A 13,466-nucleotide genomic window follows, 5' to 3' on the forward strand; every position below is an offset into this window, starting at 1 on the left:
AATACGAGCAATCATCAAACAGCTAGGGAATTAAAAAGACATGATCATATATATAACATGGAGGAAGAAACAAGGTTTTAGGACAGAACATGAACATATCACATCATAGGCACACATGTATATATATATCACACGTGCTGGAGTTAACACAGACTACAAAATGAAACAAGTTCACAAGGTCTGATACTCATATATGGTGACAGAAAGACCACAAATACACGGCAAGAACACTTCAACCGGTGAGAACACACAATATGTGATACAATATTTATAAGTCCGAAATTGAACAATCGTCAGGTTATAAGCTCTTATGAAATCTGAATATTATAAGTATTACACATCTCAATTCTGAACATTACAGAGTACTAAACATTACACTACTCAAAGATTACAGAAATTTAGAGAATAGAGAGAGGGAGAAAGAGAGATAGAGAGAGATGACAGCAGCAAGTTGGTGAAGAGGAGCAGCTGGACATCAGGGGCGTTGGAGAGAAAGTGCAGCAGTAGGAGGCATTGACAGGAGAAGGTGCAGCAGTTCGTGGGAGAAGAAGGGGCGCAAGGAGAGAGGTTGAGAGCAGCAGCAGCGGCAGGTAGAAGAAGTCGAGCAGAGGAGGAGCAGCAGTAGGGACGAGGGGAGGAGCAGCAACGAAGGGGTTCAGAGAGAAACCGCAGGAGGTTGGAGTTCAGAGCAGCAGCAGCGTGGAGGGTTGAGAGAGCCGCAGCAGCAGCAGAGGAAGAGAAGAAGGAGCAGCAGCAGGGGACGTTGAGAGAGAAGAGGAGCAAGATCGGGGCAGAAAGGAGGAGAGAGGCGCTTGGTGCTGATGGCGGCAGTGGCTGGAGATGGTGGCGCTAGTGGAGTGGTGGATGGAGGCTGCTGGTGGTGGGTATGCTGGTGGATGGATGGGTGACGGAGGCGCACCACCACGCCGGCCTGGCCGTGGCGGCGGCGGAGTTGGAGAAAGAGAAGGAGGGGTGAGGGGGAGAGAGATGTGCCATGCCCGATTTGGGGATGAAGGCATCTAGGGATTTTGACCCCACGGTTGATCAGCCCATATTGCAATTTGGCCCTCCTCCTTTCCTTCTTTCTTCTGAAGTCGATCCCCTCCATCTTTAGTTTTGGCCCCCGGTTTCTTCTTTCCTTCATGCTCAGGTCCCTTCCTTCACCTCTTTCCTGCCCTTCTCTCTTCTCAATGGCCAATTCGTCCGAATCTTGAAGATTATAGTGCCTTTGCGCACTTTTCTGCAAAATAATCAAATGACGAGTAAATGATCTTTTATATGATTTTCATTTAAATATATCATAGTTCACAGCAAGAATGGATCGTCGGATCACAATAAATGGTGTGTTTGTGTGCCAAAATTATATATATGAAATGTGCTTATCAAGTTCCCCCACACTTAAATCTTTGCTTGTCCTCTAGCAAAGGCATATGACAAAAGCAAGAACATGAACAGTGAATTGACTAGAGAATGTCAAGTGAAGTAGATCTCTAAACAAAGCATGCTTTGGACTTAGCTAATGAAAATTAATGGATAAGAGTGCTACAAAGCAATAGGATACTAGTAGACTCAATAATTTTAAACTTTTACAATGATAAAAATGGATCAACAAATTCAAATGCTGATTGCGCCAAATGGTTCCTAAAGAGAGCATGATCCCGAGAACAAAAAGAACTGGAATTAAATCTCTTATTTGCAGAAATATAACTTGGTGGTTGAACCACTAATTGAGTTTGAAGGAAGTAATGATAATATTTTATTGATCTCACCAAAGGAACATACCACCGATCCCGAGAACATGGTATACACCTGGCTCAACCAATTTTTATGAAATTTTTTTTGTTTGTCTCCCCAAAGGAACATACCACCGATCCTGAGAACATGGTATACACCTGGTTCGACAATTACATTTTTATTATTATTAATTACTGCCCAAGCTAACCCGATTTCACATGCCACCGATCCCGTGAACATGACATGCTACTGTAGGTAGCCAGACTTATTTATTCATTATTACTTATCTTAAATGAACAACGCTTAAGCACAAAAATAGGAATCATCACTTCTCCATGTCTGGTTCACATGCTACCGATCCAGGGAACATAGCATGCTAATCCATAGTGGTTAGGTGATTGCTCTCAATGGGAAGACACTTGGCACAAATACAGCATCTAAACGTGGTGATTTAGGTGTATCGAGGTAAAAGCAGAAAATGATTAAGTTTTCTAGTGTACTAGGGATTTGAGCACTCAAAACTAATAACTTCCACTACTTTCAGCAAAGCAAGCATTGTATAGATCACTAGTTTACAAGGCATTCAACACTCAGTTCACATATTCACATCAATCGCCCTATGTCGAAGGTAAAATTCAGTGGGACGGTATTTAAGAAATGACACAAGCAACCCAAATAACAGTTGATTACAGCATGTATAATGTATGATGGTATTCAGATTGGGGTCATGAAACAGCTCACCGGGTTTATATGATGTAAGTCTCGCTCGATCACTCTCACATCCTCGTGCATTGCGACTCCTCTCCTTTTGCTTCCCTATCCTCATGCCTGCTCCAGCTTCTCTCTTCATGTGTGCTCCTTGCTTCTCCTCATCCCCATGCCATGGGTCCACCAGGGTCCCAGGGAATGTCATCTCGAACTTGGTCAGCATGTAGTGGATCGTGCACAAGCAATAACCTGAAAGAGCACTCAACCAAAGAGACAATGCAAGTGGTAGGGATAATACCCTCCAAGTCATCAATCGAATATCCAATTACATAAGCATAGCTATAAAGCACATGTTTAGGATGGTAGAAATTAGCAAGGTCAACACTAACATGAGGATGATATTTATCATTAAGCTTAAGACTAACATGGGAATGCTATGTTTCATGAAGCATAGGACTAGCACGAGGAAAGTAACTATGATCATCACAAATGAGAGTAATGCCACTAACAGGGTATATATCATCATATCCAAGCAAATGAGTTTTCAAATCAATGTTAAGTGATGGTATCATGTAATGCAAGGTAGTAGCAAAGAAATCACAAGGCATCATGTCATCAAGAGGATTGGGTAAACCTGACACATCACGCTCTGGTATGACGATAGGCAAATGAATCGCATGTTCTTCATCTTCATCTACAGCAGCTTCTTGTATTTCTTCAGGAGTAGTAGATGATGAGTCTTCAACTTGATCACTTGGGAATTGCAGCTCTTGATCATCTTGTTCCTTGTCTTCTAGTTCATCTTCTTCAATCCGAGGTCTTTCTTCCTCTGGACTCTTGCTATCTTGCTCAACTGGATGTGACGGTGTTGGAACCTCACATGTATGACTAGAAATCTCAGCAGCACTCAGCTCAAGGAGAGATGAGATAGTACTACTAGCGTTGATGTTCTTCTCAATCTTCCTTACTTCATCCACTAGCTCTTTTCCACTCTTGATATTCTTCATTTCATCTAGTATCATCGGCCTAATTGGATCATCTTCAGCACTCCAAGTGAACTCGAGACTAAGCAATGTGAGCTTGTCTATATCATCAAATTCATCTTGTGTGGGCACTTGCACATGAGATTGCTCAGCAGTTGCTGGAGTTGTTGGTTGACCAAATGGAGGACCATTTAACTCCATTGGCAACATCTCCTGGTGTTGAGGTATATGAGTAGGAGCTGAATAAATCTGTTGTGGAGCATAGTTGTGGCTCTCCTCATTGTACCTAAATCCCCGCATATGATTACTAGAAGCAAACGATGAGATCTCAGGGTTGTTGCTCCTATATGACATATTCGGGTTTTCAGGCCACCCATATGAGTAATTGTTTTGGTATGAGCTATGATCTTGAGCGAAGCTCATGCCAAAACAATCTGGAGTGTGAGAGTAGCCACGCTGACATTCAGCGGGCGAATGGCCCTGAAATCCACAAATATGGCAAGTAGGAGCAACATAAGGATGGCCTCTGGAATAAGGATCGTAAGAACTAGGACTATCCTCAAAAACTACATCTCGCTGCCGAGCTAAATCATGTAATCGATGGGAAATCTTACCTATCAGTTCTTGAATACTTTCCATGCTGTTTGTAGTGTTGCTCGCATAAGCATGATGATCTGAATAGAATGCCATTTCCGAGAAGATAGTTCTAACCTGCAAAAAGGAAAAGAAAACAAAAAAAAAGATACTAACTAGAATAGGGGTTAGCGGTTAGAGATATATCACGAATATATGGCACAAACTAGAAAAAGAAGAAAAACCTAGTCTATAGCCTAACACGGTCACACGACGCTAGTCCCCGGCAACGCTGCTAAAATGATCAATTGTAATATAGCGGGGTTTTTACGCCCCAAACTACGAATGTCTTGTTCTCCACAGGGACTAGACGATCAGCGATGATGCTCGGCTAAAGCTAGGATAGACAATTTAAGTGACGATTACTGGGAAAATAAACCTGAAGTATCTAAGATCGTTTCGGAAAATTGGCGACAAAGTAAATGAAAAGAAGCAAAGGGAGATTCAGATTTTACTCATTGTCTTTTTGGTATTTTCGTAATGCTTGAGAAGTTAAAATACTAATACGAGCAATCATCAAACAGCTAGGGAATTAAAAAGACATGATCATATATATAACATGGAGGAAGAAACAAGGTTTTAGGACAGAACATGAACATATCACATCATAGGCACACATGTATACATATATCACACGTGCTGGAGTTAACACAGACTACAAAATGAAACAAGTTCACAAGGTTGGATACTCATATATGGTGACAGAAAGACCACAAATACACGGCAAGAACACTTCAACTGGTGAGAACACACAATATGTGATACAATATTTATAAGTCCGAAACTGAACAATCGTCAGGTTATAAGCTCTTATGAAATCTGAATATTATAAGTATTACACATCTCAATTCTGAACATTATAGAGTACTAAACATTACACTACTCAAAGATTACAGAAATTTAGAGAATAGAGAGAGGGAGAAAGAGAGATAGAGAGAGATGACAGCAGCAAGTTGGTGAAGAGGAGCAGCTGGACATCAGGGGCGTTGGAGAGAAAGTGCAGCAGTAGGAGGCGTTGAGAGGAGAAGGTGCAGTAGTTCGTGGGAGAAGAAGGGGCGCAAGGAGAGAGGTTGAGAGCAGCAGCAGCGGCAGGTAGAAGAAGTCGAGCGGAGGAGGAGCAGCAGTAGGGACGAGGGGAGGAGCAGCAGCGAAGGGGTTCAGAGAGAAACCGCAGGAGGTTGGGAGTTCAGAGCAGCAGCAGCGTGGAGGGTTGAGAGAGCAGCAGCAGCAACAGAGGAAGAGAAGAAGGAGCAGCAGCAGGGTACGTTGAGAGACAAGAGGAGCAAGATCGGGGCAGAAAGGAGGAGAGAGGCGCTTGGTGCTGATGGCGGCAATGGCTGGAGATGGTGGCGCTAGTGGAGTGGTGGATGGAGGCTGCTGGTGGTGGGTATGCTGGTGGATGGATGGGTGACGGAGGCGCACCACCACGCCGGCCTGGCCGTGGCGGCGGCGGAGTTGGAGAAGGAGAAGGAGGGGTGAGGGGGAGAGAGATGTGCCAGGCCCGATTTGGGGATGAAGGCATCTAGGGATTTTGACCCCACGGTTGATCAGCCCATATTGCAATTTGGCCCTCCTCCTTTCCTTCTTTCTTCCGAAGTCGATCCCTTCCATCTTTAGTTTTGGCCCCCGGTTTCTTCTTTCCTTCATGCTCAGGTCCCTTTGTTCACCTCTTTCCTGCCCTTCTCTCTTCTCAATGGCCAATTCGTCTGAATCTTGAAGATTATAGTGCCTTTGCGCACTTTTCTGCAAAATAATCAAATGACGAGTAAATGATCTTTTATATGATTTTCATTTAAATATATCATATTTCACAGTTAGAATGGATCGTCGGATCACAATAAATGGTGTGTTTGTGTGCCAAAATTATATATATGAAATGTGCTTATCAGCTGCGCTACCTATCACTTGTTTACCGTGCCTCCCATATTGTCATGTCAGCCTCTAACCTTTTCACCCCTCCTAGCAAACCGTTGTTTGGCTATGTTACCGCTTTGCTCAGCCCCTCTTATAGCGTTGTTAGTTGCAGGTGAAGTTGAAGATTGCTCCATGATGGACAGGATTATTTTGGGATATCACAATATCACTTATTTAATTAATGCATCTATATACTTGGTAAAGGGTGGAAGACTCGGCCTTATGCCTGGTGTTTTGTTCCACTCTTGCCGCCCTAGTTTCCTTCATACCGGTGTTATTTTCCTTGATTTTACGTTCCTTACGCGGTTGGGTGATTTATGGGACCCCCTTGATAGTTCGCTTTGAATAAAACTCCTCCGGCAAGGCCCAACATTGGTTTTAACATTTGCCACATAAGCCTTTTTCCCTTGGGTTCTGCAGACTCAAGGGTCATCTTTATTTTACCCCCCCCCCCGGCCAGTGCTCCTCCGAGTGTTGGTCCAAACTAGAGCACCGTACGGGACCATTCCTTGGCAACTTGGATTACGTCGGTACCTGTACTCTTAGCTTATCTGGTGTGCCCTGAGAACGAGATATGTGCAGCTCCTATCGGGATTTGTCGGCACAGCGGGTGGTCTTGCTGGTCTTGTTTTACCATTGTCGAAATGTCTTGTAACCGGGATTCCGAGTCTGATCGGGTCTTCCTGGGAGAAGGAATATCCTTCGTTGATCGTGAGAGCTTATGATGGGCTAAGTTGGGACACCTCTGCAGGGCTTAAACTTTCGAAAGCCGTGCCCGCGGTTATGTGGCAGATGGGAATTTGTTAATGTCCGGTTTTAGATAACTTGACACCAGATCCGAATTAAAATGCATCAACCGTGTGTGTAGCCGTGATGGTCTCTTTTCGGCGGAGTCCGGGAAGTGAACACGGTTTTGGGTTATGATTGACGTAAGTAGGAGTTCAGGATCACTTCTTGATCTTTGCTAGCTTCACGACCGTTCCATTTGCTCTCTTCTCGCTCTTATTTGCGTATGTTAGCCACCATATTTGCTTAGTGCTTGCTGCAACTCCACCTCATTACCACTTCCTACCCATAAGCTTAAATAGTCTTGATCTCGCGGGTTTTGAGATTGTTGAGTCCTCGTGACTCACCAGATACTATCACAACAGTTGCAGGTGCCGATGATACCAGTGCAGGTGATGCAACCGAGCTCAGATGGGAGCTCAACGAAGATCTTGGTCGTTGCTATGTTTCGTCTCATGTTGATCAGTAGTGGAGCCCAGTTGGGACGATCGGGGATCTAGCAGTTGGGTTATCTTCTTTTCTTTTGGTTTTGTCTGTAGTCGGACTATGTGTGTATTCTGAATGATGTATGATTTATTTATGTTCATTGTGTGAAGTGGCGATTGTAAGCCAACTCTTTATCCCAGTCTTGTTCATTACATGGGATTGTGTGAAGATGACCCTTCTTGAGACAAAACCACAATGCGGTTATGCCTCTAAGTCGTGCTTCGACACGTGGGAGATATAGCCGCATCGTGGGTGTTACACGGGGCCTTCACGAAGATTTGCATGCCACCACGTAGGCATGCGCTGAGTTGGCTGAGAAGCCTTGCGCGGACACACAGGTGCCTTCCCAGCTGGTGGGCTGGCAGCTGCATGGGAGCGGTGGCAAAGGCTTGGCGGGTGCGGGTCTGGCTGTGGCCTCGTGGACTGATACGTCTCCAACGTATCTATAATTTATGAAGCATTCATGCTATTTTATTATCTATTTTGAATGATTATGGGCTTTATTATACACTTTTATATTACTTTTGGGACTAACCTATTAACCAGAGGCTCAGCTCATATTGTTGTTTTATTGCTTGTTTCAGTATTTCAAAGAAAAGGAATATCAAATGGAGTCCAAACGGAATGAAACCTTCAGGGATGAGGGTATGTACCAGTAGCTATGTGTTTGATCTCTCTCTCTCTCTCTCGTGTTCTCTCTATGGCACAATCTTGATGTATCGCGAGCTTTGTTATTATAGTTGGATCTTATGATGTTTCTCCCCCTCTACTCTCTTGTGATGAATTGAGTTTCCCTCTTGAAGTTATCTTATCGGATTGAGTCTTTGATTTGAGAACACTTCATGTATGTCTTAACGTGTTTATCTGTGGTGACAATGGGATATCACGTGCCACTTGATGTATGTTTTGGTGACCAACTTGCGGGTTCCGCCCATGAACCTATGCATAGGGGTTGGCACACATTTTCTTGACTCTCCGTTAGAAACTTTGGGGCACTCTTTGAAGTACTTTGTGTTGGTTGGATGAATTTGAGATTGTGTGACGCATATCGTATAATCTTGCCCATGAATACTTGAGGTGACAATGGAGTATCTAGGTGACATTAGGGTTTTGGTTTATTTGTGTCTTAAGGTGTTATTCTAGTATGAACTCTATGATGGATCGAGCGGAAAGAATAGCTTTATGTTATTTTACTACGAACTCTTGAATAGATAGAACAGAAAGGATAACTTTGAGGTGGTTTCGTACACTACCATAATCTCTACATTTGTTCTCCGCTATTAGTGGCTTTGGAGTGACTCTTTGTTGCATGTTGAGGGATTGTTATATGATCTATCTATGTTATGATTGTTGAGAGAACTTGCACTAGTGAAAGTATGAACCCTATGCCTTTTTCCTATCATTGCAATACCGTTTACGCTCACTTATATTATTAGTTACCTTGCTGTTTTTATTATTTCAGATTACAAAAACATATATCTACTATCCATATTGCACTTGTATCACCATCTCTTCGCTGAACTAGTGCACCTATACAATTTACCATTGTATTGGGTGTGTTGGGGACACAAGAGACTCTTTGTTATTTGGTTGCAGGGTTGTTTGTGAGAGACCATCTTCATCCTACGCCTCCCACGGATTGATAAACCTTAGGTCATCCACTTGAGGGAAAATTGCTATTGTCCTACAAACCATTGCACTTGCAGGCCCAACAACGTCTACAAGAAGAAGGTTGTGTAGTAGACATCAAGCTCTTTTCTGGCGCCGTTGCCGGGGAGGCTAGGTAAGCGGCACTCACACCCTGTCAACTAAGCTCTTTCTGGCACCGTTGCCGGGGAGGTGAGTGCTTGAAGGTATATCTTTAGATCTTGCAATCGAATCTTTTTGTCTCATACGCTTCATCTTTTTAATATCTTTCGTGAGTTTGATGGAAAGGAAAATTGTGCTCAAGTGCTAGAAGAAGAGTGCATTAAAATGCTTGGTACTGAATCTTTGAATGATGAGCATGATTGCAATGTTGTTAGTATAAACTCCTTGAATATCCATAGTACTAATGATGATTGCTCTAGTCATGATGAAAATATCTCTTATGAGCATGTCAACTTCTGTGGAGTGCATGTTTGCATGAATGCACCAAATTGAGAAGATATATATTGCAAGAGGCATAAGTATTTAGAAACTAAATTGTTGCAAGAAAGACTTGATGATTGTGCTGAAAGATTCAATATTTTTTGTGCTCCTTGTGAACTTTGCAATGAACGTGGTCATTTAAATCTCCAATGCAAATTGTTTCATGACCGAATTGTGTCCAAAAATTGTGATAGCTTTGATTACCCTTGGGCATCATAAAGAGCTTAGCCTTCTTTTGGGGTATGAAGAAATGAAACGTATAAATGAGGGTATTCCAAAATTTAATCTTGATAGATTTCTTGATTTTGATCTAGAGAAGATTTATATGTTTCGTGCGGTGAATTGCATTGAAAATCCCTATATTTCCAATTACATAAAGAAAATAAAGCAAATAGAAGATGATGAGAATACTAATGAAAGGGAAGAGACTTCCCAATATCCTCCTATTATTTCTTATGACGAATCAGGTAACGAGGAGGAGCTTTCTATCCAACCAATCTTGTCAATAAGGAGCTCAAAGAGGAAGGTTGAACCCACACATAATGTGAAAAAGAAAAGGAAAAGAAAGGGCAACAAAGGTAAAAAGGTATCCCTTCCAAATGATGTTGCTCCTACTACTCATTGTGATGATGATAATTGCTATACTATTGGTGCTATCCATACTATTAATGATGAGAGTGATTATGCTTATGATATGAAAAATCCCAAGCTTGGGGAAGTTATGTTTGATGAGGATGACATATTTTAGAATATATTTGCTGAAATTAATGTTTGTCCCAAGCTTGGGGATGCTATGTTTAATGAAGATGATATTTTTAGCATCCCAAGTTTTGATATGCAAAGTTGTTATGATGATAGCATGCCTCTTACCTATGATGATTATATTGATGAAAGTGGTTTTGGAAGAGTGACAACTTTAAGAAGTAGTTATCCCACTATTTTGGAGGATGTTGAATCTTATTGTGATGAATATGAAACTGGATTTGGAAGAGTGTCAACTTTATTTAGTGATGATTCCACTATCTTGGAAGAGGTTTCAATCGATTATGATGAGAACAAAGTTGCTACTTATGATGATTATTGTGATGAAACTTATGCTATAAAAAGTAGTGATAATTATATTTGTAAATCTTGTCATAATTATGATTACCCTTTTTTCTGAACATTACTCTTTTAATATGGAAACAATTTTTAGTATTCAAGTCTCTTATGATACTCCTGCTATTCCGAATGAGGAGAATTTTGCTTATGTGGAGAGTAGTAAATTTTATATGCTAGTAGATCATGAAAAGAATTCTTTAGGTGCTGGTTATATTTTTGAATTCATTCATGATGCTACTGAAAATTATTATGAGGGAGGAACATATGCTTGTAGGAATTGCAATGATATCAAGTTTTCTCTCTATGCGCTTAAAATCTTGAAGTTATGCTTGTTTTACCTTCCTATGATAGTTGATTATTGTTCCCATAAGTTGTTTGGTCACAAAATCCCTATGCATAGGAAGTGGGTTAGACTTAAATGTGCTAGTCATATGCTTCATGATGCTCCCACTATGTTTCAATTCTTATCTTTTATGTGAGCATCATTGTCATCATCATGCCTAGCCAGAAAGGCATTCAAGAAAAGCGCTTGTTGGGAGACAACCCAATATTTATCTGTACTGTTTCTGTGTGTCCACATGATTATGCTACTGTAGTAATCATGTTTTATAGATTTTATTTCAATAAATGCCAAGTAAGACCTTTAGGAGAGCTTACGGTGATAGTTGTGTTGATCCTGCTGAAAATCAGAAACTTTTGCACCCAGTAAATTAGTTTTGTTAATTCACAGAAACGTGCTCTTGATCTGATTCTTTTTGCTCTGGATTGGTACACAAATTTCTTAGGTCTTCCTAAATTGGTAGGTGTTTTGGAGTCCCATAAGTATACGTTTGATACAGATTACTAAAGACTGTTCTGTTTTTGACATATTCTGTTTTCTATGTGTTGTTTGCTTATTTTGATGAATTTTTTAGTAGTATCGGAGGGTATGAACCATAGAGCAGTTGGAATACAGTATATATTACACCAATATGAATTTATAATGAGTTCATTACAGTACCTAAGTGGTTGTTTTATTTTCTTATACTAACGGAGCTTACGAGTTTTCTGTTGAGTTTTGTGTTGTGGAGTTTTCAAGTTTTGGGTAAAGAATCGATGGACTATGGAATAAGGAGTGGCAAGAGCCTAAGATTGGGGATGCCCAAGGCACCCCAAGGTAATATTCAAGGACGACCAAAAGCCTAAGCTTGGGGATGCCCCGGATGGCATCCCCTCTTTCGTCTTCATTCATCGGTAACTTTACTTGGAGCTATATTTTTATTCGCCACATGATATGTGTTTTGCTTGGAGCGTCATTTTATCTTGTTAGTATTTGCTTGATGTTATTTAGAATAATGGTTTTCATCTTTAGTTTCAATAAAAATGTCAAGGATAGCCTTTACCATGCTTATTTTGCTAGTATACATGTTGCTGTTTGAAAACAGAAAGTTTACCGCTGTTGCAAAAATTCTCTAGAAAAGTCAGAGCATGATATAATGTTGAAACTTTTTGCATAATGAGCTATGATAAATTTACTACAGTGGGAATGTTATTTCATAATTTTTGGAGTTAGGGAAGTATTGATACTCTTGCATTCTTTACAGACTGTACTGTTTTGGCAGATTGCTGTTATGGTTGCAGTGTTTGCGTATGTTTGCTTGTTTAATGATTCTATTTGAGGATAGGAGTATTAAATATGCAGAGACATTTAGTATGAAATGTTGAATAATAATGTTAGTGATTTGTTACAGTAGAAAATGATAAGGTTTTGCATTGGTTAACCTATCTCACGAGTTCTTGTTGAGTTTGGTGTGGATAAAGCTTTTGATAAAAAGAGAAACCATGATATGAGAGGAATTAAGGAGACACAAAAGTTCAATCTTGGAGATGCCCAAGGCACCCCAAGATAATATTTCAATAAGTCTCGAGCATCTACGCTTGGGCATGCCCCGCTAGGCATCCCACCTTTCTTCTTCAACAACTATCGGTTAGTATCGGTTGAGCCTAAGTTTTTGCTTCTTCACATGAGTTGTGATATCCTTGCAATGTCATTTTGTTTTGCTTTTCTTGCTGTTTGAATAAAGTACTTAGGATCTGAAATTCCTTAATGAGAGAGAGTCTTCACATAGTTACATAATTACTTAGCTACTCATTGATCTTCACTTATATCTTTTTGGAGTAGTTTGTCATTTACTCGTGTGCTTCACTTATATCCTATGAGTAAATGGTTGAATGAGTTGATTGTCATAAATATGAAATTATATATGTCTCATTTGCTTATCTCATGGGGAGTTATGACTTCACATCTAAGAAGTAGAGGTTGTAAATTTATTGAAGGTTAGCAAGCGTTGTATTGGTCATTTGAAGAATTCATGAAAGAATATATAAGGAAGAGAGATTTCACATATAAATATACTATCCTAGACATGCTAAAGAGTTGATGTTGGACAAGGAAGACAACGTAATGGTTTATGTTTTCCGACATCTCAGTTAAAGTATATTGTCATGGATCATTCAAACATGTTGAGCTTGCCTTTCCCCCTCATGCTAGCCAAAATTCCTTGCACCAAGTAGAGATACTACTTGTGCTTCCAAATATCCTTAAACCCAGTTTTTGCCATGGGAGTCCACCATACCTACCTATGGATTGAGTAAGATCCTTCAAGTAAGTTGTCATCCGTGCAAGCAATAAAAATTGCTCTCTAAATATGTATGATATTTTGGTGTGAAGAAAATAGCTTTATACGATCTTGTTATGGAAGCAATAAAAGCGACGGACTGCATAATAAAGGTCCATATACAAGTGTCAATATAAAGTGACGTTCATTCGCATTAAGATTTTGTGCATCCAACCCTAGAAGCGCATGACAACCTCTGCTTCCCTCTGCGAAGGGCCTATCTTTTACTTTATGTGTTTTACTTTATGCAAGAGTCAAGGTGATCTTCACCTTTCCCTTTTTCATTTTATCCTTTGGCAAGCACTTTGTGTTGGGGTGATCCTGATATATATAT

General features: G+C 40.7%; 1 protein-coding gene across 1 annotated transcript; it reads right to left on the reverse strand.

Moving 5' to 3' along the window:
• Positions 1 to 253: 253 nt before the first annotated feature.
• On the reverse strand, positions 254 to 5,582 carry LOC123172630 (uncharacterized). Its single transcript, XM_044589581.1, has 2 exons — positions 4,040 to 5,582; positions 254 to 3,905 (listed from the first exon to the last, which is right to left on the reverse strand). The coding sequence occupies exon 2, from the start codon at positions 3,846 to 3,848 to the stop codon at positions 2,877 to 2,879; it is 972 nt and encodes a 323-aa protein (XP_044445516.1). The 5' UTR covers positions 3,849 to 3,905; positions 4,040 to 5,582; the 3' UTR covers positions 254 to 2,876.
• Between the last annotated feature and the right edge of the window lie 7,884 nt (positions 5,583 to 13,466).

This window comes from Triticum aestivum, unplaced genomic scaffold (assembly GCF_018294505.1).
Source record: "Triticum aestivum cultivar Chinese Spring unplaced genomic scaffold, IWGSC CS RefSeq v2.1 scaffold17366, whole genome shotgun sequence".
Taxonomy (NCBI): Eukaryota; Viridiplantae; Streptophyta; class Magnoliopsida; order Poales; family Poaceae; genus Triticum; species Triticum aestivum.